Source organism: Gossypium hirsutum, chromosome A05 (genome assembly GCF_007990345.1).
Source record: "Gossypium hirsutum isolate 1008001.06 chromosome A05, Gossypium_hirsutum_v2.1, whole genome shotgun sequence".
Classification (NCBI taxonomy): Eukaryota; Viridiplantae; Streptophyta; class Magnoliopsida; order Malvales; family Malvaceae; genus Gossypium; species Gossypium hirsutum.
Window position 1 is genome coordinate 12,538,200 of NC_053428.1, and position 25,822 is coordinate 12,564,021.

Sequence of the window (25,822 nt, forward strand, 5' to 3'; positions counted from 1 at the left end):
GAAAAAACCCGATCTCTGTATTTAGTTTCCAGGAAAAATTGCTTCATTTGAGGGATATGTTCTCGAGTTGAAGAACAGCAAAGTAAGAATGACCATAACGCCCTTAATATGCTTTGCAGAACTTGGGGTTTCTGCATGCTCTCTCTTCAGTTCAGGATCTTCATTTATAACTTTAGTTTAGTTTTGACTTGAGTTTATGGTATAGTTTAGTTAAGTTGTGTTACTGCTTGGCAATGGCATGGGACACATGTATGGGTAGGTTGTCCGCCCGCCAAGCACTTCCTTAAAGGACAGAATTTTCAAGACGATAGCAAAGCACCTTTCTTTTTCCCTTGTTTGCTTCCTTTTTTTTTTGCTTTGTGATCCATATAAAAGCTTAAACAAAACCACCAAGAACAAGCTGTTTATGTCTACTCGGAATAGTTTTGAACGTGAGAGGTTGGATTGGAACAGTACTGAAGAATGACCCAAAAAAGGTTACTATAGTTTGTATAGATTTTACGTTGAAGTTCGGATTCCCGGCGGCATATGTATTATGATTCTGATTCTAGTTGAGTTGGAGAATAATTGAGATAGAGACAAAGAGAGATGCTCATCGGTTTAAGGCATTTAATGGCTGCTCCGTCAAAAGGATGGCGATTGATATTGGCGGGAATAATATTGGTCGGTTTCCTTGCTGTGGATTCAGTGCTTGTTACAGCTGAACCAAGTTCGAACCATGAACAATCAGGTTATAATGAGAAAAACTACGTTCGGAAAGCATTTAAGTTGTTAGAGCAGAACAGTAAACCACGCCATGAACATGAATGGCCTGTAAGTCTCAACTCTCAATCTTTACGTATGTCGTTTCCAGATTTTTAACATTTTCTTTTCCTGTCTGCATTCAGTTAAAAAAAAAGAATAGCAGTTTGTGATTTGAGAAATCTTGTTAATTTAATTACAGGACATAAGATTTGGTTGGAAAATTGTGGTGGGTTCCATACTTGGATTCCTTGGAGCTGCCTTTGGTAGCGTTGGAGGTGTAGGAGGAGGCGGTATTTTTGTTCCCATGCTTACCTTGATTGTTGGGTTTGATCCCAAATCATCAACAGCAATCTCAAAATGTAAGAATAATCCTTTCCTTCCCAATTTTTACAAGTAAACACCTTGATAGAGAAAAAAAGAAAAGAAAAGAAGACGACATGAAATCGGTTGTTTTGTTGTGGTTAGGTATGGTTACTGGTGCGGCAGCTGCAACAGTATGCTACAATATAAGGCAAAGGCATCCATCACTTGAACTGCCTCTGATTGACTACTTCTATTTCAGCCAATGTTGGTTTTGGGAATTAGTATTGGAGTTGGATTCAACGTGATCTTTCCGGATTGGATGATCACAATTTTGCTAATTATTGTCTTCTTAGGTATAATTTAAATGTTTTCAAGTCTGATATTTCTTCATGTTCCATCTCTTCGACAAGTATTCTGATAAGCTTGTATATAAATGCAGTCATGTCAAGTAAGTCATTCCTCAAAGGTGTTCAAACATGGAAAAAGGAAACCATCAAGAAGAAGGTGCTTAAATATATTTATATCTCATTTTCTGTGCTACTTATTCTTGCTCTGCCCTTCTCTCACTTGCATCTTTATTCTCTTAGGAAGCAGGAAGGCAGCTGGAATTAAATACTAAAGATAATGCGGTGGAAGTCAAAACCCAAAATGAAGAACAAGTTACTACAAATGGCAAACAAACAGGAAGCAATGAATCAAAAAAACCAAAGGTAAGTCCCATAAAACTATAGTTCTACTATATTTTCCCACAATCTTTATCTCAATGATATCAGGTTTCCATTTTCACAGGTGTCTCTTATTGATAACATATGCTGGAAAGAGCTTGGACTTCTAACTGCTGTCTGGGTGGTAATCCTTGCTTTACAGATAGCTAAGGTCAATCAATTTCCTTTCACGAATTATTTACTCTTGCAACATTCTTGAGGCTGAAGGAACTAACACAAACCCTATATGTTTCACCTGCAGAATTATTCAACAACATGTTCAGTAGAATACTGGGTATTGAATTTATTGCAGGTTACTTCAAATTTCAAGCTCATATGTAAGCTATTAAATCTTGAGCTGTTCTTGGGAATTTGTTTGACAAATTGTTCGATTCATTGTGTAGATCCCAGTAGCTGTTGGAGTATCTTTGTATGAGGTAATCTGTTTGTACAAAGGGAGGAGAAAAATTGCATCAAAGGGGGATGTTGCGGTAACTTGGCGAGTCCACAAGCTACTGATTTACTGTGGCTTTGGTGTGTTGGCTGGTGTACTTGGTGGGATGCTTGGTCTTGGCGGAGGATTTATTTTGGGTCCTCTTCTGCTGGAGATGGGGATCCCCCCTCAGGTGCTTCCTTTGATATCATAATCCTTCCAAAATATTTAGCATCGCCATTTTACGATTTCAGTTTTTTCTGTTGTCAATATTTATTATATAATTGACCATGAAAACATATATAACCGTGAATAATCTTGTAAAGCTACTGACTTTGACCTGATTTACGAGATCTTATGTAGGTGTCAAGTGCAACGACCACCTTTGCCATGTTTTTTTCAGCATCGATGTCAGTGATTGAATATTATCTTCTGAAAAGATTTCCAGTCCCTTATGGTATACTGTTGTTGGAAAGTTATTACAATGTCTTCATTCTTTTCTTTTCTTTTTTTCTAAATATTCAAGTGTAAATACAGAGAAATGATAATCTAAATTTGTGAGAAAAATATTAAAAATTTAATTTAAGCATACTCGTATTTGACACATATATCCAATAATCATCTCAGTGCGAATAAATGGTAGGTTAACTGAAAAACCTTAGGGGGAGACTTATTCACTGTTTTTGTTGTTGAAACAGCTGTTTACCTGGCTGTTGTGGCCACAATAGCAGCATTTGTTGGGCAACATGTAGTGGGAAAAGTGATCAAAATACTGGGAAGGGCATCTATAATCATCTTCATTCTATCTGGAATGATATTTGGTAGTGCGATCTCACTAGGTATTTCTTTTCCCAACTCTCACATTCCTGCAATAGAACTGCCTTTTTCTTTAATGCTGTCATTATTATTGTAATTGTAATGTAATTGAATAGAATATGGATAGATGCTAAGATAAACGATGAAAGAAAGGAGTATATGGGACTTGATGATATTTGCTCCTATCAGCCTTAGCTTGAATTGGAAGAGTAGTGAAAGTTTAACTGCAAAAGTCCCCTGTACAACAACACATATTACAACTATAGATTTACTACTTCGTGTTACGAGGCCAAGCCTCCATTACCAAAATAAGAGAATCAGATTTCATTAAATTATGATAATGTATGATACATTTTTTAGTAAGAAGCAGAATGTGTTGTCAAATATTCAATTTGTTTTTTTTTTTTAGAATAATGATTTTTATAGTACGCATGTAGTACACTTCTATAATTTCATGAATGACATCCAAGAAATGACCGTAAATTTAAACAGCGATTATGCATAAATTTACGTTTAATGAAGTAACACATATTCGTAAGCATACAATAAGGAAAACAATAGAGAAAACTTCAATGTTATTTCTTTTAATATGTTTGGTCCTCCGTAAAGAAATAGTTATAATTTCCAATTAAGAAGTGTTTTAATATAGTCTTACTTTATAACCTTTTTATTATTTAATTACACTAATAGTAATATAATTTCTATTTCACTTTTAAATTAATATATAGTAATATAACCCATATAAATGACTAGAAATGCATCTATCACCAATCACCAAAATTCAAACTAATGAATATAAAACTCAAGCCTTGTTCCTTGTAGGTCTGTTGCTATAACACTAGTATAATTTGCTTACATGTCAATTTGTCAAATTAACATAATCAAATTACAAGTTGTCAAACTTTCCCAACAGGTGGAAGAATCTCAGGACCTAAAATCTTATTGACTATTGTAACCAATCCTAAATACCAAAGGGAGTTGGCAAAACTTAAGAGCCCCCTTTTTCCCTATATTTTTGGGTGGCCTTGAGGGCTGCGATTTAAGTGTTTAGGTATTCTTAACTATATATGTCCTATAGTTCATCTTTGGCCGCTTGATCTTTGGGTCTCACTTGTTTGTTAATGAAGGCTGCTAGTTCTTTTGAACCAGATTTTGTTGAAAGTTTGATCTGCAAAGTAAAATGGATCACTATGTCAGATGGTGCTAAACAAATAAGATGAAGTGAATATTGTTAATAATGATTACCGGATTGTCTTTATCACCAGCTTTGTATAAAAAGAGTGATGGGTAGTCGTCAACCTGAAATGATAAACAATGACAAGAATCTTGGCGTCATCAATGTGCAACCTGAATGTAAATGAAAAACAATCAAAGAATTCCATATGTAATTGATTTGGTTCCTTTGCTTTTTTAATGACACTCGAGAATCATGAAGTATATGGAAGCTAAGGATCCTAGAAAAAGAACAGATATCTCTTTCAAGAGTTTTGATCCCATCTAAGGCACAGAATCATAAAAGATTGGTACATGGCAAGTAGGAGCAAAATCCATGAGATAGATAAGATACAAATTTGGCTTGATTTATGACTCTTGATCCAAGATAATAAATGCTGGATGCTCCCAAGGAATGGTTTAAAAAATGGACATAGAACATAATTGACAGTCTTTCAACAATCAAGGTATCTTTTCGAGGAAAGCTGAACAGGTATTCAGTTTTAAGGTGTAGAAACTGATCGATTTCTTATAAAGCATACCTGAAGTTTTGGATGTTCATTAGCAGAAGCATCAATCTTAGCAAAAATGAGACTGTCCAAGCCTTTAAAATGCTTAGCCAATTTCTCAATCTGCTTGCTCGTGGTCTCACAATTGATGCACCACGGGGTATATACCTGTTTTGTAACAATAAAAGAGTAAGACCCTTTTTTAGACTTAAGCATATATTACAGCAAACTTGTCGAGTCCAGATATAAATTAGTATATAGCAGGTGATATAGCTAAAATGCAGCAAATTACTACCATCAATCTGATTGTGTATCTATATATATATAATAGAAACGGACATGGATGCCATGCATGCAGTGAATCCAGTCACCCTGTATTTTCATTTTTCAGATGGAACTCTAGCGGGATTAAGTTAGTTTGCACATCTCATTGGCATATACTAATAAAGCATGGGATGTACAGAAGATTGATACCTCTAAAAGAACATTCTTGGGACTGTTCAAGACCAAGTCATCAAATGTCTTTCCCACGACAGCTAGCACACTTGCATTATTCTGCAAATTTCAAAATACAAAAGTTTGTTGGAAGTCGGATAAAATATAAATTCAAATTTCAGCAGATTAGACAGAAGGTATCTTTTGTATGCGCAGCAAGGAACTTCTTGCATCAAGCATTTATTTTTTCTTTTTTCTTCAACATTCACAAGAAATGCCAGGATTATAGGATAACAACATTCAATGCATGGCAAAATCGTAGGAATAATGCTACTCAAAGGTGAATTCAAATAACTGAAAAAGAGACTCAAAAGCATATATGTACTTTTTAATAGAAGTTATAGTTTCAAATAGAACATTTACAAATCAAATGAGTCTAAACATATCCACCAAGCATTGTAAGAGAAATTGACCTCACATTATCTGGTATGGCTGTGATTTGAAGTATGTTGAGATAGAACCATGAAGAAGCCCAGAGCAAATTCCTGTAAAACCAATTCGGAACTCCATATTAGTTTTCTGAAAAATATTTCCTTAAAGGTAATATCTATAGAGCTCAATTGTTACTTCTATGTTGCTTGGGGTTGGGTCGGACTGCAACAAGTACTTCGAGCTGCCTTTGTTATCAAATGCTGTCACCTATCAGGCAGATAGAAATATATTCCATCAATTTACTAAAAAGATATGTAATTGCAGTTAAAAGATGATCATTTGCCAAAAGGAAATACTGACCAAAGTGTTTTTTGATTCCTCAAGCCCAAACAAGGTTAAGAAAGGCTTTGCAAGGTTTTCATCAACAATGTCTATATAAATAAACATCACCTGCATCACAAAAGAAAAAAATATGAATCTTTTTGCACCAAAATCTCAAACTGTCAAGTAGTAAATCCAAATACCTTTGTTATGAACTTTCTTGCAACATCTTGAAGAGGCTCAAGAAGAATCTTGAAATCATCAGCTTTCGCAAAGACATAAACCTGATGGGTAAGGAAAGGTAAATTCACAAAACTGCTTCAGTTTCCAAGAGAAATGGTGAAAACTTTATGCAACTGTATGAAGGCCAAAATACAACCATAAGATAACTAAAAAAAAAAGTACATATCAGAAAACAAACCCATGTTGACTTCCATAACATTGTCTCGTCCTTGATTAATGTCCCAGCACATTAGCGTTGGTAGAATATTTAAAATAAAACAATACAGATTTTTCCAGTTACACCCAAATCAACTCATCAGGCCAAATGATGTAGTAACACTAGCCAAATTGTAAATATATTTTTATAAATAGACACTCATGAAAATTTTAATCACTATGCAAAATCTAAGCACTTTACATGCTCACTCCTATACCAGTGCTTTTTTTAAGTTTGTTTTTGAAAAAGTTAAAAGATGAAATAGTTATATAAGAAAAGGGAAAGAAACCATTAACATAGTAAACAATTAAAGATAAGGTCAAGTTCAAAGCATGGAAACCTGAAGTTTGATGGGGCTGGAGTAAACTCTGACAGAATTCAGTTCAGTCAATTTAGTAACTAAGGGAAACTTATTGTAGTCCAGAAACTGCAAAATGTTCTCCATCTCAAATGTACCGTCTGTAAAACCGAATGTATATGTTACTAATCTCGTCAATGATTCTGGTTGACTGATATAAATATAAGCAACCAACATAAAATAAAAAAGAAGCCAAGAACAGAGGAAGTCATTAGCCCATAATTTTATGAACTGTCTTGCTTGGTATTACTCCGGACAATCACTGATTATAAGTCAAAATAATTTTCATATTCAAATATGAAACACTCAAAGGAAAGAGATGTAAAATTAGAAGCTAAATAACTAATGAACCATTCACAATAAGCAGTTTTCCAGATTGCAAACTCACCATAAGCAGTGTACCTTTCTGGTTCACTTTTAACAATCCCAAGGAAATTAGTAGCTTTGATATCTGGGTAGAGAAGTTTAGCAACCTCAATGTTGCTTGCTTCAGCAAACTGGATTTCATTGTCAGACATAGCTGCCTTTATAAATGCTTTATAATCAGACCCCTGCAAGAATACCATGATGAGTACATTCCCCTAGTGCATTAGCAAAAATCGATGCAGTAGAAAACATCTAATATATAATATGTAAATATAAGCAATGCAACTTGGAGAATGGGGAGTGTGAGAAGAAATATTAAAATAAAAGACAATATGAATTTGAATTTGAATCCGTTAAAAGTCTAGAATTGCATCCCCACTTGACATCAAAGTGATTGTACGCAATGAGGTTGTTAGTCTGCATCAACTTGTACAACAGAATTGAAACTAGGTTTTCCGGGAACTAAATCTTTTGGAACAGTGCATCTAAATGACTGCTTGTAAGTTCTTATTTTCCATATCAAAGAAGATTTCCATACAAGAGAATAGAATGGGCTAAAGAAAGTGATAGTGAAGGAGAACCTAGCCAATGCCTCAATGATGACTTATCTTGCCATAAAATTTGTACTCATAAGCTATCAACTTAATCTAAAATCAGAACCATCACATAGGAATTTACAGGATAACTTCAGAAGAGCCAAATTAGAACATCAATAGGTTCAATATTACCCAGGACTGCAGCATAGAATAGTCGAGAAACACGAGGACTTCACCTAACAACTTTAAGAGAGGAAAATTATTTCCTTACATAAAACATAGGATTAAAGATGCATAATTAGGGCGTAGAACTGGGACATTGAAATTTAATAGCCCCAAATCAGGCTTTACTGTATAACTCATAAACCATATCTAGACATGATCCGGAAAATGCTTCAAGTAAACATACCTCAAATTTCTCAAAAAGACCAATCACAAACATGTGGTGCTTTTTAAGAAAATCTTCTGCCTCAGTCACCGTGTTTATTCTAATGACAGGCACACCGGTCTTCTTCCTTGCCCATATCACTATTTCTTCCCTAAAAAGCCCAACAATATATTAATCACAATTGTCTGTTATATGAATCCTCCTATGCGAATGCATTGCTCCAAATTTACTTACAATTCAACGAAGAAAAAAGATCAACTTACGCTGAAAATCCACCCGTATAAGCTTGAGAAGTGCCATTAACAAACAAAAGCAGAGTAGGGAAGCCTTTAATATCAAGCAGAGAAGCCACCTTTGGGTACCTTTCAGCATCAAGCTTGGCCATCAAAACAGGACTTCCCAATTCTTTCAAAGAAGTGGCAGCTTCAGCAAACTGAGGCATAAGCTCAGCACTCCTAACGCACCAAGGAGCATAACCCAAAAGCAAAACAAACTCGTTCTCATCAATGACCCTCTTGGAATTATCACTGTTAAGCTCAAGAACTATCCTTTGTGCTTTACTTAACACCTCTGCTTCGGAAAATCTACTGCTAGATTCTTGGTCTTGGTCTTCTGGTAGCTGATCTTCTTGTTCATCCAAGGCTAAAAGCTGTTCAAGGTCATCCGAATCATCTTCAGAGTTGGTGGGATCAGATGCATTGATGTTTACGGAAAAAAAGAATAGTAGGACAAAGATGAGAGTGAGAAGAAGGAATCTTGAAGTGGGGTTTTTGGAGAAAAGCATGGTGATTTAGTTTCTAAGGAGGATTTTCGAGATTTTTGCAATGGCTGTTAAGAAATCTGAGGGTTTGGATCAGATCTACGGAGGAAGCGATTATTTTCCTGGGTTTTTTTCCTTTTAAAGGATAGCGCGTGTTAAGGCGAAGGTGAAGCTAAATTAGAGGAGAGATTTGCTAGTGTAAACAGTTTTGTCGGTCGAAAATGAACTGAAATTGTTTCGAGTTTGGACGCTGGTGGACCCTTCATATCTTCCTCTCTCTCTATTTTTTTTGCTATTATAGTATTTTATTTTATTAAGTAAATTAAATTGGACCAAATTTGAGTTATTTTATAGATGGAATGAAATGAACTGTAAATCTTGGCTCTTGGGATGGTCAACGCTATTTTTATATATAAAAAGACTTCGAAATCTAGTAAAATATAGTAAATATTAGATTATGAAATATGGCTGAATCAAATGAGTAAACTCTTCAGACCAAAAAAAAAAAAAGAGACTAAACTACACTCGAGTAACTTGTCATAAAGAATAAACAACTCGGAAATGGTGCATGTTTAGAAATGCAAATCTTCATACAGAAACGACTTCGGTCATTGTGTGCACGCCTCGTCCTCGAGTGGAAGGCCAAGAAATTTGCCTCTACTGCTTCGTCCTCACAAGTGTTACGACCATGTTCCTCTTTTAAGTGTCAACGGAATTTCAGCACCATTTTGTACGTTTGATCCAAGAAAAGATGATATTCTTTAAAAAAAAAAATCTAAGATAAAAAGCAATACAATTCCAAATTGTAACTTAATCTTATTGGTTCATGCAACCATTTTTAAAAAAATATGTCTAATGTTTGATGTTTAAATTCTGGTATCTACAGCTTTTCACCCATCCGGGGCTGCAGATTCCTTTCTACCGCAAGAAAGAGAGAACAATTTCAAATAGTCTCTATAATTAGTGGCATTGTTACTTGTAGATTGCAGTTTATAAAATACCTGCTAGCGTGCAAAATGCAAAAGACTATTTTACACGAGAAATGCAATTTTTTTCAAGCTCATTCTTCATGTGTCGAAGTTCAATCACACCGCTTTGTCAAAGTTGCATGGGAACACAAAATTCTCATCCTGGCTGGTACCATCATGACCCAAATGCAGAACATGGCACAACTATATTTACCATGCCATAACATCCCAAATGCACACCAAGAGGGCTTTTACTTACCTTGAGAAGATATACCCAGCAAAACTTCTTAATTTCCAAACCTTCAAGCTTGCCCTACATAGAGAGTGAGACATTTAACTTGATAAGACTTTAAGTGGGTATAAATATAGACATGTCGTTTTAAATAAATAAATTTTTTTTAAAAATTTGAAAATATCCATATTGGATATATATTCATATCCGAATCTAAATAACATAAAGTTTTAAATGAAGAAAATCACAAAATGCAAAATTTCATACAACAGCATATTAAATGAGGCCTTTTCAGAGCATTACTATCTATCAACATTATATGTTACACAAAAATTATAGCTAGAGGGTCGCCGTGATCAAATTTGTTCTTTTTTTAACAGATAAGAACAATCCTAAAAGACTTACTCATCACAAAGCAATGCCCAAACATGAAGATCGAAATAAGATTGCTTCATTTGCTGCTCCTGTTCATCACATACTGCTTCTGCCATGTCACACAGATTCGAAACATTATGCATTACCATTTCTTGAGCTTCAAGGAAACTCATATTTAGGAGAAGAACCCAGAATTAATATACATTCTAATGATTTCACAGTAATACTTAATTTAGTTTTTGATAAATTAACTAAAGTTAGCAAAGATTATTAACAAAAAAGGGTAACAAAATTAATTCCATAATTTACCAGCAAAAGAAGCTCATCAACCAAAGAGCCAAAGTCGTTATCCTTCTTATCCTTATCTATGTTCTCCGACCCTGAGAACGACGCGATTCCCTTTTCCTCTTCTTTCTCCCTTGATTTCCTTCTTTCTTGCTGTTGAAATTGAAAATCTAAAGCCTTCTCTTGCATTGACTTCAAAGCGTTCTCCAAAGCCTCCCACTGCTTCATCTCTTTATTCTACTTCTCCTTCACCTAGAGAAGAGTTTTCCTCTTCCACTCTCTCTTTCGTTTCTCTTCTTCCTCGGGATTAACCGGCAACAAGATGGTTCGGTAAGAACGTGGCGGCGTTTCTCGCGTTTGTAGATGAATCCATCGTCGTTGCAGAGCTCCCACTCGTCGGTGACGACGGTTGTTTGAGAGGAAAACGAGGGAAGGTCCATCAGAGAGGGAATTTAGGAGATTTTGAAATAAGGATGGGTTTTGTTGTTTCTTTTTGGGCTAAAACTGCAAGTCTGCTTGATTTGGGCCATAAAAAGGCGTTTGACCAACATTGAACTTACGTGAAAGTTTCGAGTATGGATCCTTAACTCAAATATTGACGAATCACTTTGTCAAAAGGCCCAACCGAACAAAACAAACCTTCCCAAGCAATTCTTAAACAGGTCGAATCATGACAATGGAGATCTAAAATTTTGGAATCTTCTATGTTTAAATTGGTAATTTGTAATCAGTTATAATTAATCAACAAAGGATGGCTAAACTTTTATTCTAATTGCAACCGAATTTGATGCCCCATAGGAAGAAGGTTTTACAATCATCTACCGTACAATGTCCTCAAAATCATGAAAATATAAATGGGAGGCATCGATCTGAAGATGGCAATCAACTAATATAGGCACAACTAAACCACAGGAGTTAATAGTGGTTTCTTCAGAAAGTGTGCCTCCAAGTTCCCAATGACAAGATCAGCCATAGCTTGGCGGGTTTCCACCGTACCGCTACCTACATGAGGTAAGAGCACCACATTATCAAGCCCAAAAAGCTCTTCCGGTACTTCAGGTTCATGTTCAAACACATCAAGCCCTGCACCTCCTAATCGGTGTTCAACCAATGCAGAAACCAGCTCGGGTTCATCAACATGAGGGCCTCTCCCGATGTTGATAAGAACACCCTTTGGACCCAATGCATCGATGACTTCCCTGTTGATGATGTGGTGGGTCTCTGTAGTCAGTGCACAAGCAACAACCAAGATATCGCAGTTGGCAGCCAGCTCAACAACGCTCGGATAGTATTTGTATTTGATTTCTGGTTTCTCAGTTCTAGAGTAGTAACTAATAGGGCAGCTAAATGCTTCAGCTCTCTTAGCAATTGCCATGCCAATTCTTCCCAGCCCAATAATGCCAACTCTTTTTCCAGTAAACTGGAATAGTGGAAAAATGGTACTTGTTAAGAAAGGAACGGAAACAAAGTGAACAAAGGGAAAAAGGAACCCTTTAATCTGGTACACTAAAATATAAAGTAACGCAGACATATATACAAGAAGAACCAAGTAAATAAGGATTCAATTCAATCATTCTTAATCTTAGGAACGAATAAAGTCTAGGCAAATACTTCACTTCTTTTGAAAGTTGAGAAGGAAACTTCTCAAAGGTGAGTAAAGTGCTTCAAAAAGCAAATTCAACGACAAAGTATGCACACACCGTCGTACTCATCTCAAGCAGATGCTCATAGTCGAGCATGGAAATCAAATGAATGATTTTTAGTACAAAGCATGGACAAAGTAGTTACAGACTTATTGTCCTACTTGCATGAAAGACTGATTAAAACCTCATGAAATGCAGAAACGGTACATTATCATTAGAGTGAGGGCCACAGTTGCAGGACTTGTAGCTTAATGCCCTTGCTTTTTGCACTAATTTCTAGTAAGTTGAAAAAGGAAATTAATTTATCTAAATAAACAGGAGACACCGATGGCAAGAAATATAATGAGGGACATAATCATGTAATGGAGGAATCAAGCACCATGTAACAGTTAATCAGTAATCCATTTAGCTAATTCACAAAACTTTGACCGTTTGTAGAAGAATCAATACTATCAAAATTAGTTTGTACCCTATCTCCTAGGCAGTTTATACCACCTCTGTGCTCATTTCTAAAACCGTTTGAGTTTCATTAGCCGGATAAGTAAGGGAACAACCATAACCACAAAGCATTGTTCCGAGTTGCAATACATATCACAGATCACACAGAAGTCCAATAGTCACTCATGTCTGATTGCTCCAAGCAAACATGTATCTACCCCAATGTCCAAAATCCAAATATGATAGAAATAGGACGACAATAAAGCCATATGGTACCACAGATTTATTTAATCAACCAGACTTAAACTAACCCATCCTTGGCTCAGACGCACAATTCAAGAATAGAAAGAGAAAAAAAGATCATATATCTCACCAATTTGCAGAAGTATAAGTGTTTAAAGTGATGAACATTTTGCTCATAAAACCTCACTCTTACTAGTGCTTTCTATCAACTGTGAACATGAGATAAAATGCATCTCAATTTTAAGAAGACCAAAAATCACTGTAGACCATTAAAAATTACTGTATATACTGATCATGCTGAAGTACAAAGAGAGGAAACTAGTAATGCAGCAGTAGTGTTTGCATAATCATCAAGCAGAAAGATTAGAAAGTCTACTGATTATTTGTGATACCTGAAAACACCAAATCAATTAATGCAGCCACCACAAAGCAATTACTAAAGAGGGCTAGAGAAACCACTAACCAACTGTGATTACAAGCACACAATTGCATCTTAAACTAAATGTATGCACTACAAATAGCGTAAGCAAGACTTTCATCCCCAGAATCTTTCAGACCCAGAGCCTATATACAATATTAATGCGATATATACAGATTCAACTTGAAAACCACGAATGACAAAACCGGCATCTATTTTTATTCATCAGCATGCAGAATGTGCACTTAATTCATTATGAACTTCAAATAGGATTTGTGACAAATGTACCTCTTCAATGCAGAACAAATATAAGAAATGTACTTCCAACAATACAAGTCTGCAGTCTTCTTTTCATTTCTTTCATTTTCATAGATTAAATTATTCCAGAAACCCACAAATTAGAGATTCAAAAAAAAACTGAGTTCTTGACTAAAAAAATTTACCGAGTTCTGCAAACTGAAGGTACTGAATAAACAGTTAAGAAGAACAAATTCAACAGAAATACCAATATCATAAAAATCATCAACACATAAAAACCAATAGAATCGAAAACGAATTCAACGAAGCAAGCAAACCTAAACTCAACAATGATGCCGGAAAATAGCCAACAAACCTTAGTAGTCAACACATATTGCCCACTCTTCCACTTGCCACTCCTCACAAACCGATCACTCTCACAGAGCTTCCTCAACACCGCCAACATCAAACCGATCGCCAAATCCGCCACGTCCTCAGTCAAAACGTCAGGGGTGTTGGTAACTCGGATACCCTTTTCTTTACACTTGGCCAAATCTATCTTATCAAGCCCCACACTGAAGCTGGCAACAATCTCCAGCTTGGGCAACGCCTCGATCAGCATAGCATCGGCACCGGCAAAGGCGTTTCCGACGACCGCCTGGATTGAGTCCTTGTGAGAAGCCAGAAAGGATGATTTGTCCGGCACTGTCCAGAATCTGAATAGCTTGAAACGGTTCTCGAGTTGTTGCTCGAGGTAAGAGTTCATGGGGCAAGCCATGAGAACTCCAATGGATTCCATAGTCGATTGAATTGTGAGAGATAGTAAGGTGGAATTTCCAAGTCCAAAAAGCCTGGAGAGTGAAAAGAGAGCAGTGATGGGGATTGATTGCGGGCTGTTAACCAGTTGAAGAAATGAAAGGCAGAGAATGCTCAGAAAAGGGTAGGTGGGGCTGTTGGAGTAACAGTTAAATTTTTATGATAATTTACCGATTTAAATGAATATGAGGATAAATTATACGAAGAAAATTAAATTACTATTTAACTTTAAAAATTTATAAAATAATTATTGAATTATTTAAAAGTATTTGAATTATGTTATTAAACCATTTAAATTTTTCTATTCAAGTTATTGAATTATTAAAGTTTTTTTTCAATCTAGCTAGAGAGCTTCAAATAATAATTCAACAATTGATACGAATAATTAGTACCTAAAGACGAGTAGAAGAATATACTTTAATCCAAGTTGTTTAGACGATTAGTGTTATAGATAAAAAAAAAGTTATTTGAATTTTGTTTGTGAAAAGAAATTAAATTGTAGAATAGAAAAGGAATAAGAGATTTTGATCGATGTAGGTGGTACGAATAAAGAAAGCCATAGAATAATAATTTTAACAACTAATGATTTAAATAAGAATTTTTGAATACTTCTAGCGACTATTTTATAATTTTTTAAAATTAAATGATCAAAATATAAATTTATTAATAATTTAGCGAGCTATACGCTAATCATTAAAGTTTACTAATGATTTGTAAGTTTTTGAAGCTTAGCGATGAAAATGTTGTAGCTGTGCTGTGACCTCCTAACGTCAGGCGATTGGTATGGATAGTGAAAGGGTTTTCTTTTCTTTCCAACTATTAGATTATTTTACAGTTTGATTTTGTTCTGATGGTTAGTTTGATGTATATGTCCCGAATAAGCTTTTACTAAAAAAACGTGTAAACTTACTTAGTATTATTATTATTTGAGCAATATTTTATTATTATTTAGGAACGTGTCCATCATATTGATGAGTTTTATGGTTTGTCAAAAATGAATTTATTGAATTATTTCTATAAATAATTCGGTCTAGATTTTAAATTTTAATAAAATTTTATTCTCTTCCTTGAAATTCACTCTTTTATGCTCTTAAGATAAGGATGATAAAATCTTAAAAGATATGAAAATATGAAGGAAAATAATTAGGATTTGATATGAAGAATAAATGCAAAGGTGAAAGATTTGATTACAGTACACCCGTGACTATATATTTAGGCAATCGCGTTGATTCACGGATCTGTTAAGCTTGCCTGCCTGTCATCGTTTTGCTTATTTCATTTTTCAACACTTTCCTTGAATTTATTTAGTTGCCTGCAACATCACCCGACAGAGGAATCTGAATATTAGGATTTAGGAGAAATAAAACTAGAGCAAATGGCCAACTGGTGGGATAGAAGTGGATCATAAACTACACTCGACTCCACAATCCAATGCCTTTCATCAGCCAAGGAAAAGCTCTGTTTTTCTGTTTTTAGAAAAAAGGAAGCAACTGCAACTCTGCAAGTCAAGGTGATATATCTCTTATCCAGCCAGGCTAGCATGTTCTTTTTAACATATTGGTATATAAAATATATACGTGTCAAACATATATCTGTATTTTATATTCATTGTGAAATTACCATTGCAAGTCAACTTTAGGATATTAGATGAATCTGGTATGTTAATTTAGTCTGTTTTTGGGATTCATTTATCAAGTTTCAACCCATCAAAACCATCCATCTGGTCCTAGTGGGGATATTCAGGGCTTGTTCTAATATTAGATCATAGAATGAGAAACCATACTTATCAATCAATATAAAAATGTATGTGTCTACATGTGAATGCCTGCATTCGGTTGTATCCTTCCTGGTTTTTAGCAGACATTTGACTGAGAGATTGAAAACGAACCATCCAATTTAGATAAATGAAATGAAACTAGAACCTTCAACATATATAGAATAATCTAAATTTGCAACCACCATTTTACTCAACACCCAGTGTCCCAAAAAACATGCACCCCACGTTCAAGCCATTGCTCATAAATGGAAAAACAAACAAAACAATCACAACCCACAAGTGTAAATTCCCCAAGAAACATACTTTGTCCCTAAATTCATTTGGAAGAGGGGACTCTTATGTTTTCCTTCCTTTCCCTCTTCCATACACCACCACAATACCATTCTATTCCTTGCTTTTTGTTTTGATTCCTCGGCCTCAAGTTCTTGTTGAAACCTAAAAACAGAACATTTGAACATGGTTCAGCAAGAAGAAGACAGAGCCTGGTCTAATATGTTTGGTCTTAAGGGCTCACATGATAACAAAGGAAGACATGCAAAGAGTTTGAGCATTGACAGTGCTGTTAAATTTGATGGAGCAGCTTTTGATAACCACTCTAAACCTCAAAGCGACAGGTGTCCCAAGTTGAATCGAACCTTGGAAGAAATGACTACTGCCTTCCAAGCCAAAGAAAAGCAGCTTTTAGCTGGCAAGTTTTCGTATTACTTTATTCTGCTATTGTTGTTCTCATTAATGTATATTTACGGTACAAAATGGTTAAGATAAACTATCTTTAGTTCCTGGAATAGATGATTGCTTTCTTGCTGGTTTTAGAAATTCTGAAATGGTTTTTAATTCAGATATGGACCAGATGAAGGAAAAGTTTGCGAAGTTACTCTTAGGTGAGGATATGTCAGGTGGAGGGAAGGGAGTTTCATCAGCTTTAGCACTGTCTAACGCCATTACCAACCTTGCTGGTATTTCCTCCTTTTGAATGTTTATAGTCTCTCCCATATGAATGATAACAAAATTGAGAATTAACTTGATTTTCGTTCCTAAATGGCTTTCAGCTTCCGTTTTTGGTGAGCAATCCCGCTTAGAGCCTATGACGCCTGAAAGGAAATTAAGGTGGAGAAAAGAAATAGATTGGATGTTGTCTGTCGCTGATCACATTGTTGAACTTGTTCCTTCCCAACAGAAGGGCAAGGATGGATCCAACATGGAGGTATCCGAACTCCCATCCCCAGCATCAGAGTAATTATAAGGCGATATATCTCTACATGCATTTTCTGTTGGGGTCAATTATTATAACTATCTTTATTTCTTGAATTTTTTCAGATAATGGTCACAAAGCAACGTATAGATCTTCATATGAACATTCCGGCCCTGCGGAAACTTGATGCAATGCTGATTGTAAGGACATAGAGCCTATGGTTTTTTAAAGCTAATTTGAGCTTAGATTTTCTCGGTGATTATAAGCAACAAACTAGGACCTGATTTAATGATAACTTACAATGGTCAGGATTGTCTAGATAACTTCAAGGACCAGAATGAATTCTATTATTTGTCAAAAGATGCCTCGGACTCAGAGAAAGGAAAACACAAGAGAAAAGATGATAAATGGTGGCTGCCTACCGTTAAAGTTCCCGAAGATGGACTGTCAGATAAGAGCAGAAAAAATCTGCAGAGCCAAAAAGAATCTGTGACTCAAGTGCTTAAAGCAGCAATGTCAATTAATGCTCAAGTTCTTTCAGAGATGGAGGTCCCTGAAAACTACATTGAAGCCCTCCCTAAGGTAAAAGCTTGAAAATTTTTCTAATATAATCCAATGTTGCTTGAAAATCTGTTCTCATAATCCCTTTCCTCATCACATTTTACTAATGTTTTGCTAGAATGGGAGAGCTAGTCTTGGTGATTTAGTTTACAGGAGTATCACAGTTGAATTCTTTGACCCTGATCAATTTCTCTCCTCCCTGGACTTATCGTCCGAGCACAAGATTTTAGACCTCAAGAACCGACTTGAGGCATCGATAGTCATATGGAAGAGGAAGATGACCCAAAAGGACGGAAAATCGGGTTGGGGCTCTGGTATTAGCTTTGAGAAGAGAGAGCTATTCGAGGAGAGAGCTGAAACCATCTTACACATTATCAAACATCGGTTCCCTGGACTTCCTCAATCTTCACTAGACATCAGTAAAATCCAATACAACCGGGTATGTACTTGTACGGCAACTGCAGATAGAAACTTTATAACACATTGTGATGACCCCCTTTGTTTAAGCACTGCATCATTGTTATGTACTGTTGCATTTTCCCTAGTATCCTACGGCATCAATGGCAGCTCATGTTATTTGAGGATTTCTTGTTTGGATCGCAGGATGTAGGGCAAGCTCTCCTAGAGAGCTATTCGAGAATACTGGAGAGCTTGGCCTTTACAGTCTTATCGAGAATCGAAGATGTCCTCCAAGCTGATAATATTACCCAAAATCCTAATCCACAGCCATGCAAACGCAACAGTTTAAAGGACGACAGCCAGCCTAATTCAGTGTCTACAAGTCCAAGATATGATGTGGAAACAGCGAACGCAAAGACCCTCTCAGATTTACTTACTTGGGCTATGGATCAAAATGACTACGACGATAGGGTGGACTCAGATGACGGATCCATAGATGTTGAACCAAGCATGCAAAAGCTAAACGTAGTGACAAACACTAGCAAGAAGTCCTATCTTGAGAGCTTGGCCGGAGTAAGAAGCCCTACGGAACGCCATTAATGAGGAGACTACAAAAACTGGAAGCAGATAGAGAATAGAGAGAGTGTGTATTATAGATACAGGAATATTAAGTGTGAGAAAGCTTGACCTTCAGCTATAGGTTTTTTTCAACCTAAATGGGATTACTCTTGACTTGTGGGCTGCTTGTTTCATTATGTATTTTCTATTCTTCCTTTTGTAAATAGGGAAGACAACTAAAACTCTGGAGTTTAAAGCCACTCCATATATTAATACCTTTAGAAACCAAGACAAAAGGTGTTTCTAGATTCATAGCCATTGAAAGAAATCATGTTTCTTCATGGTTGTTTCTTCTATTTGTTTGTGAAATTGTACATTTTGGCAAATTTTGCTAGATTTTTCAAACAGTGTATCACTTACTTGGTAGTGCAGATCTGCTTTCTGATATATTACAAGAATTCAGCATTCAAATCTACAGTTTGTCCAGAGAATTAGGCATTTGTTAAAGCCAATGGCAATGGACATATTATTAGTTCTTCAATGACAGTTCAGATCAGTAATCAGAACGGATGGGATCGTTGTCAAAGAGAAGAAATTTTAAAGCTGAAAGCAATGCACCAGTTAAGCGTGAAACAAATGTCATTGGATCGATAGCCAAGGTCACATTTTAGGATTACATGTTTGAAAACTGAAACAAGATACATACAATGAAAAGCTTAAAGAGTTTAACTAAATTAGATCTTGCCACGCGGCCCAGGCTTGGGTGGGAGTTGCGGACCTTTCTTGATCGGTAGAAGGTCATCGGAAGCAGTGGCACTGAGGTAAAGACCGAGGGAACCGCCTCCCAAGATCAGGAACTTGAGCAACAATCCTCTCTTGGTAAATGGAGCTGCAAATGTCTCAAAGAACTTGCTCTGCAATTCCAAACATTTGACCATACTTCTGTTAGTTAATGCAAATAATTCGTTTCTTGAGTTCCACTCTCAATAAAACCAAACAGCATCAGTCTTCATTCAATTATCAATCAACTAAAGCAAGAAAGCCACCAAATATTACAGTATGGCCTGTATAAAATTACTCTGCAAATCTTTTCTCAAATACCAAATTCATCAAACAGAGAATAAGGGTGAAACCTGGAGTGGGTTGTACGGTGAAGGTGCATCGGATCCATACAAGTCCCATTGCCCAGTTGTGTTGCCAATATCCTCCAAATCAAAGTATACACTCTTATCACCATACTTGGCTACCACAGCACCAGCCCTATCAAAGAAGGAGGTACACTTTTTTTATTATTTTAAAAATAAATTTATACACAAATGGGCTGAAATTAAACAGTAGGGATCTGCAGGTAAGAAATTAAGCTTTCGGGGTTACCTGTAGTTTTTGGGTTTGAAACTCTGGCGAGTTGACTTCACCAAGAGCTTGGTTCCACTGAGAGAGCTGCCACCAAGGCCCTTGATGGTCGTTGGTTGAACACCGGCTAAGGTCGCAAGAGAAGCCATTGCCTTGGTTTCTGGTTCCTAACTGCCTTTTTTTTTTTCAGTTCAGTTCAGTTGGCAGTGGGGTGTCTGGGTTTTTGATCTTTGAAATGGATCTCAACAGGACACGTGGCAAACTGGGTTTTCTCGAGAGAGATATGGAGTTCCATTTAGGTCCTGCCACGTGGATCAAACCCAGATAAGGCTATCCATTTTATGATCCTCAAAAAACTAATGGGCCACGCTCATCGCCTCAAAGAACCAATAAGAAATTAATTTGATAAGCCGTGTCATGGTCCATTTCTAGTGTTTAGATTTTTGTATTTATATAAATTTTTTATATATTTAAATTTATGTTATGTTTTTTTATTAGACATGTTTATGTTATGTACTTTTTTTTATAATTAAATTATCTTTTGTATCATATTCTCATACTTCTGTATCTAATGTTAAAATATATAGTCCCACATAGAATTAATTAACAGTATCCATTTAATTTTTTTCTTCATAAAAAAATAAAACTTTCAAAAACTAAATCCGATACTTAATATCAATCAAAATATAAAATACTTTATAATTAAATCATAATTTCAAATATTTTTTAAAACTATTTCATGTTCAAATCTCACAATATACATAAACTGTTATCTTATAAAGTTGCGATAACGTCGAAATAAATTTCAAAATATCTAATTAGTTAATCTCATTCTTACTCTCATTTGAATAATTTCCTCCTACTTGAATTCATATTCTTTTGAATAATTAAATATCTAATATCGCAATGCATCATTATACTCAAAAACCCTAAGCCTAGAGTTTAACTTTTCTTTTTGACCTTTTTACAAAAATCATGCTTTCTGACTACAAGAAAGCAAATAATGGAAATATCTCATGATTCAAATAATCTTGATAAGCTTGATGAAATTTCTCAATCTCACTTTCAAGAGTTTGTAGATAATAATACTAACGACATAAATAATTTTTCAGAAGAAATCAACGACAAAGATGATGATAATTATGAGTGTCTTTTAGAAGAAAAGGAAGATAATGATGGTGATGGTAATGACAATGATTACTTTGATTATTATCAATCTCAAATAGATACTTGGAATAACCATACTTATTTTGATAATCACATTTTGTTCGAACTAAATTATCAATATCTAATTTAGAGGTTGGTAATATAATTATTATTTCCGCCATGACTCTTGAACTTATCTTGGAAATCAAATCCCTTGCCTTTACAATTCGAGCGAGCTTCATAACTAATCGAAAGGAAAATTTTCAGTGTATTGTTCTTACCGTATTGGATGATGAAAAACATGGTTCATGTATATGAAGAACAAAAAGCTAGAATAGAGAAGTTATATCAAATTTCAATCACAAGTGATTTGATTGACATTTCAAATCCGAAAGCTGTGTTGGAAGAAAATTTATAGAAATTCTATTGCTTAACAAAGAGTAATACCATAATTATCAATTATGAGAACAAAAGGTTTTATATTAATCTAGTGGAAACTAAACCCGCAGATGCTATTAGCATTGTCGATATAGATTGTGAAGTAGATTTCACTCTTGGAAAGAAGAAAAGTGGTAAGAAACTAAAAAATCCAAGTTAAAATATTTGGTGGGTTTAGCTAGAAAATTGAATGAAGATACTTATCTGCTTAATATCGACAGAAAGAAAGTTTGATGAAGCAAAATCAAACAAAACTGAGAATAAGCCAAAATATATTAGGCAAGAAACGAATAAACATGTTGCAGTACTTATCTGCTTAATATCAGCAGAAATCGGCAAAAATAGAGAGGTTGATGGAGCAAATTAAAAGAAAAATGAGAATAAGTCAAAGTATATTAGGCAGAAATAGGGAGGTTAATGAAGCAAATTCGAAGAAAGCCAAAGTTTCGACCTAAATAAGGAAGTTGATGAAGTAAATACAAAGAAAACTGAGAATAAACCAAAGTTTCAAGCATTTACAAGAAAGAGAAGTGAATAATCGTATTTGAAATTTACAGGAAAGAGCTACGCATTAGGTAAGTAATCTCATTTGGAGATGTTTCATTTGTATAAATGTTTTTATTTAATAATAATTTAAGGAGAAAATTTTGACTATATTTTTCCAATAACTTATATAAAATTTTTTATATTTAAATTTATGTCATTTTTTTATTAAACATATTTATGTTATGTTTAAATTATCTTTTATTTCATATTCTCATTGTTTGATATCTAATATTATTAAATCTATTAAAATATAAATCCATTTCCATTAAAAAAAACTTAAAAATTGAATCCAAGACTAATATCAATCAAAATATAAGATCCTTTTTCATTAAAACATTCTTAAAAAGAAGAAGGTTTTTCTTAATATATATATATATATATAAGAATCACATTTTACAATGATAATCATTTTTCTCCATTTTAATAGTTTACCTCAGTTTACAATAATTGAATCAACCAAGAACAGAACCGGGCTCAAAAAGATAACTGGGCATAAACCGTCCATAATCAAGTCTATCAACCATTCAACTCCTACGCCCAATCCATAACAGATAAGAATAAAGAACTCACAAGTCCTTATCCGCTTCTTCTTCGACACTACACCCCAAAATGTCGATAACTTCTTCTCTCCAATCTCTCAATCTTTCATCCCCATTCCTCCATGGCTCAACTTCCCTCCCTCTTCTCTCAAAACCCAACTCTTCTCCCCCTCACCAACCCCTCCGATCCCCGGCTTTTCTCCCTCCAATCAGGGCAATGAAATCCATGCAAGGCCAGGTCGTTTGTGCCACAAATGACAAGACAGTGGCAGTGGAAGTGGTGCGTTTAGCCCCGCATCCCAAGTACAAGAGGCGTGTTAGGAAGAAGAAGAAGTTTCAGGCTCACGACCCAGATAACCAATTCAAAGTTGGCGATTATGTGCAGCTTGAGAAGAGCCGGCCTATTAGCAAGACCAAGACTTTCATTGCGGTGGCTGTACCAAGTAGGAATGGGAAGCAGGAGAAGGAGGAGGCAGGGGAGCTTGGGATTCCATTGGAGTCTAAACAGACTCAAGAGCAGCCGCAGGCTTAGTGTTAAGCCCTTCGCGTGGGCTCCTTTTGTTGTTGGTAAATTTGTAATCTTTTGCAAGTGATTTCACTGTTTCAAAAACTGCTTTTCCTTAATGTAATAATTGTTGTTTTTCAAGGGTATGGATTGTTTTTTGAGTTTGTCATGACATTCATTCTCTGCCCTAATTTTGATTGGTTTATTTGAATTGGGTTTCTTTTCTTTATTGGTTAAGAAATTGATGTTCTAGTGATAAAACCAGGATCGAGATGCTATTGAACAAGCCGAGGAAATTTAAAACAACATTATAATTTGTGGTAGTACTATAATGTGTGTTGCCTTCAGAATAAATTATCTTTGAATTGATTTACTTGGATCATCAAGTTAAGCTGCATTGGGATTGTTCTGTTGTTGTTTTGGTTTGAGAATTTAATTTGGGGTCCTAGACTTCAGCAGCAATGCAAAGATGTTCCACGTTTGACAATTTATTAGAAGGATAGGGGATATCCAATTGTCCCGAAGCCAATCCGATCCGCCCTAGCAACAATACTACCTGTTGACACCATTTTTTGATGAAAACGGGGTCTACTTGGATTTAAAAAAGAATGAAAACGGGAGTCGCCACCAATCCTTTTTTGACGAGGTGTGATCGGGTCACCTCAAAAAGTGGTTGTTTTTAATAAATGATTTAATTTTATTAAAACAACGATTTTGGTCTACGAAATTCAGAAAAATGAGTTCGGGGGCCGGTTACGCACGAGGAAGGATTAGCACCCTCGATACGCCCAAAATTGGTACCTAGTTGATTAATTAGTGTCTTGGTGTCGAAAATTGAAAATTTGAAGAGTTTTTAAAAAATACGATCCTTAAAAGAAAATCTGATATCATGAATTGAAACATAAGGTTCTCTTGTTCCGAAGGAATATCACATCCAGCACGTTAGGACACGATACTCTAAACCATCGAAACCAAGATCACCTTATAGTTTAATGAAACCATACTTTGAAGCTTTAAGAGGATATTTGGCTATTTAGTCAAACGAGAAATCGAAACCCAGCACGTTAGGGCACGTTTTCTCGAGTTTCCAAACGCGAAATATTGCCTTATTTAGAAAAATTTTCCTTTTGGTGTTTAGTGTCGATGCTTGACAAAACAATAACGAATACGACAAGGTGAGCAAAGTAAAATGAGTAACAACAATGTAATAGGCAAAATGAACTGACGAGGAGATTACATAAACAAAGCATACAACTAAATAAATAGAACTAACATTTTAGAAAAAGCACTAATGTACATGGATAAATAAACATACACCAAGTAACAATGATGACAATAAATACAATTATGTAAAAATATATATATATATATGCATGTATAATTTAAAGCCATAAAATAAGAAATATATAAATTACAGAATATGAAAACATAGATAAGTATGTACATATATGTAAAATCGGTAAATATTAAAAAAATGTAAATGTGTATTTATATATTTACAAATCGTGATTATATAAAATATATGTTTGTGAATTATAAAATATGTGAAATATACGAAAAGCATTTTTAAGAGTATAAAATATATAAGTATGTATATGATGTAAAATGTGCATAAATATGTGTAAGTATATAAGCATTATGAAATGTGAAAAGATATATTTAAGTATGTATAAGTACGTATATATATATTATAAATATATAGATATATAACAAAAGCATAAACTAATAATAATAATAATAATAATAATAATAATAACATTGGAATATAAAAGAAACGTACATAAAATTAATAAAATATTAAAATAAAGTGAAATGAAAAATGTTAAATACAAAAATATATGTGTATACACATACGTGATAAAATATACACTAGTACATAGTTATAATAATATTAATACTAATAATACTAATAATATAAAAATAACAAGGATATTTGATAAAGATACAAAAATAAACGAAAAAAAGGATTAAAATCGAATTAAAAAACAAAGTTGTAGGGCCCATTTAAAATGAAAACAAAGAAAAGGGACTTGATTGTAACGCGCGTGCAACTTGGAGGGTCAAAAGCGCAATAAACCCAAGTATTAAAACGCTGCGCAGCATGGGGGACCAGAATGAATTCGGGGCGAAACCATGGAGCCAGATTAAAAATAAAGAAAAGCTTGATTGTAAACTCCCGAAAAAGCGGAAGGGCTAAAAGCGCAATTAGCCCTTCCAAAGAAAAACACGCGGATCCTCCCTGGCGCGGGTCGGGTCGACCCGACCCGCGTTCAAAACGACGTCGCTTTATGTGTTTAAACTGGGGGTCCAAAACGGTGCGTTTTGACCCCCTATAAAAGTCAAAAAAATTTCAAAAAAAATCATTTGTAAAGCTGAGGGAGAAAAAAAAGAAAAGGG

At 35.0% G+C, this 25,822-nt stretch overlaps 5 protein-coding genes and 1 pseudogene across 8 annotated transcripts; 3 read left to right on the forward strand and 3 right to left on the reverse strand.

Moving 5' to 3' along the window:
* On the forward strand, positions 1 to 3,097 carry LOC107941080 (sulfite exporter TauE/SafE family protein 3-like; annotated as a pseudogene).
* Positions 3,098 to 3,762: 665 nt separating this feature from the next.
* LOC107941082 (protein disulfide isomerase-like 1-6) lies at positions 3,763 to 8,992 on the reverse strand. The gene is given in 13 exon segments (XM_041113459.1): positions 3,763 to 4,168; positions 4,246 to 4,299; positions 4,755 to 4,889; positions 5,196 to 5,276; positions 5,635 to 5,648; positions 5,651 to 5,720; positions 5,784 to 5,855; positions 5,949 to 6,038; positions 6,113 to 6,193; positions 6,689 to 6,807; positions 7,095 to 7,257; positions 8,018 to 8,147; positions 8,260 to 8,992. Coding segments are annotated over 13 exon segments (1,626 nt in total). The 5' UTR covers positions 8,781 to 8,992; the 3' UTR covers positions 3,763 to 4,072.
* A 2,361-nt stretch (positions 8,993 to 11,353) lies between these two features.
* On the reverse strand, positions 11,354 to 14,572 carry LOC107941083 (glyoxylate/hydroxypyruvate/pyruvate reductase 2KGR). Its single transcript, XM_016874596.2, has 2 exons — positions 13,972 to 14,572; positions 11,354 to 12,036 (listed from the first exon to the last, which is right to left on the reverse strand). Exons 1-2 carry the CDS (start codon positions 14,392 to 14,394, stop codon positions 11,518 to 11,520), a joined length of 942 nt encoding a protein of 313 aa, XP_016730085.1. The 5' UTR covers positions 14,395 to 14,572; the 3' UTR covers positions 11,354 to 11,517.
* Positions 14,573 to 15,601: 1,029 nt separating this feature from the next.
* On the forward strand, positions 15,602 to 19,329 carry LOC107941091 (rop guanine nucleotide exchange factor 12). Of its 4 annotated transcripts, none has more exons than XM_016874614.2 (8): positions 15,602 to 15,921; positions 16,634 to 16,876; positions 17,028 to 17,144; positions 17,238 to 17,392; positions 17,506 to 17,580; positions 17,690 to 17,962; positions 18,060 to 18,380; positions 18,545 to 19,329. In XM_016874614.2, exons 2-8 carry the CDS (start codon positions 16,645 to 16,647, stop codon positions 18,938 to 18,940), a joined length of 1,569 nt encoding a protein of 522 aa, XP_016730103.1. In that variant the 5' UTR covers positions 15,602 to 15,921; positions 16,634 to 16,644; the 3' UTR covers positions 18,941 to 19,329. The 4 variants fall into 4 exon arrangements, with proteins under 4 accessions (XP_016730103.1, XP_016730104.1, XP_016730105.1 ...); XM_016874615.2 differs by having other exon boundaries at positions 16,654 to 16,876; XM_016874616.2 differs by having other exon boundaries at positions 15,607 to 15,921; positions 16,769 to 16,876.
* Positions 19,330 to 19,519: 190 nt separating this feature from the next.
* On the reverse strand, positions 19,520 to 22,262 carry LOC107941093 (photosystem I reaction center subunit VI, chloroplastic). Its single transcript, XM_016874620.2, has 3 exons — positions 20,273 to 22,262; positions 20,032 to 20,158; positions 19,520 to 19,812 (listed from the first exon to the last, which is right to left on the reverse strand). The coding sequence occupies exons 1-3, from the start codon at positions 20,398 to 20,400 to the stop codon at positions 19,633 to 19,635; spliced, it is 435 nt and encodes a 144-aa protein (XP_016730109.1). The 5' UTR covers positions 20,401 to 22,262; the 3' UTR covers positions 19,520 to 19,632.
* A 525-nt stretch (positions 22,263 to 22,787) lies between these two features.
* On the forward strand, positions 22,788 to 23,566 carry LOC107941084 (30S ribosomal protein S17, chloroplastic). The gene has a single exon (XM_016874597.2). It carries the CDS (start codon positions 22,991 to 22,993, stop codon positions 23,450 to 23,452), a length of 462 nt encoding a protein of 153 aa, XP_016730086.2. The 5' UTR covers positions 22,788 to 22,990; the 3' UTR covers positions 23,453 to 23,566.
* The last annotated feature ends 2,256 nt before the right edge of the window (positions 23,567 to 25,822 follow it).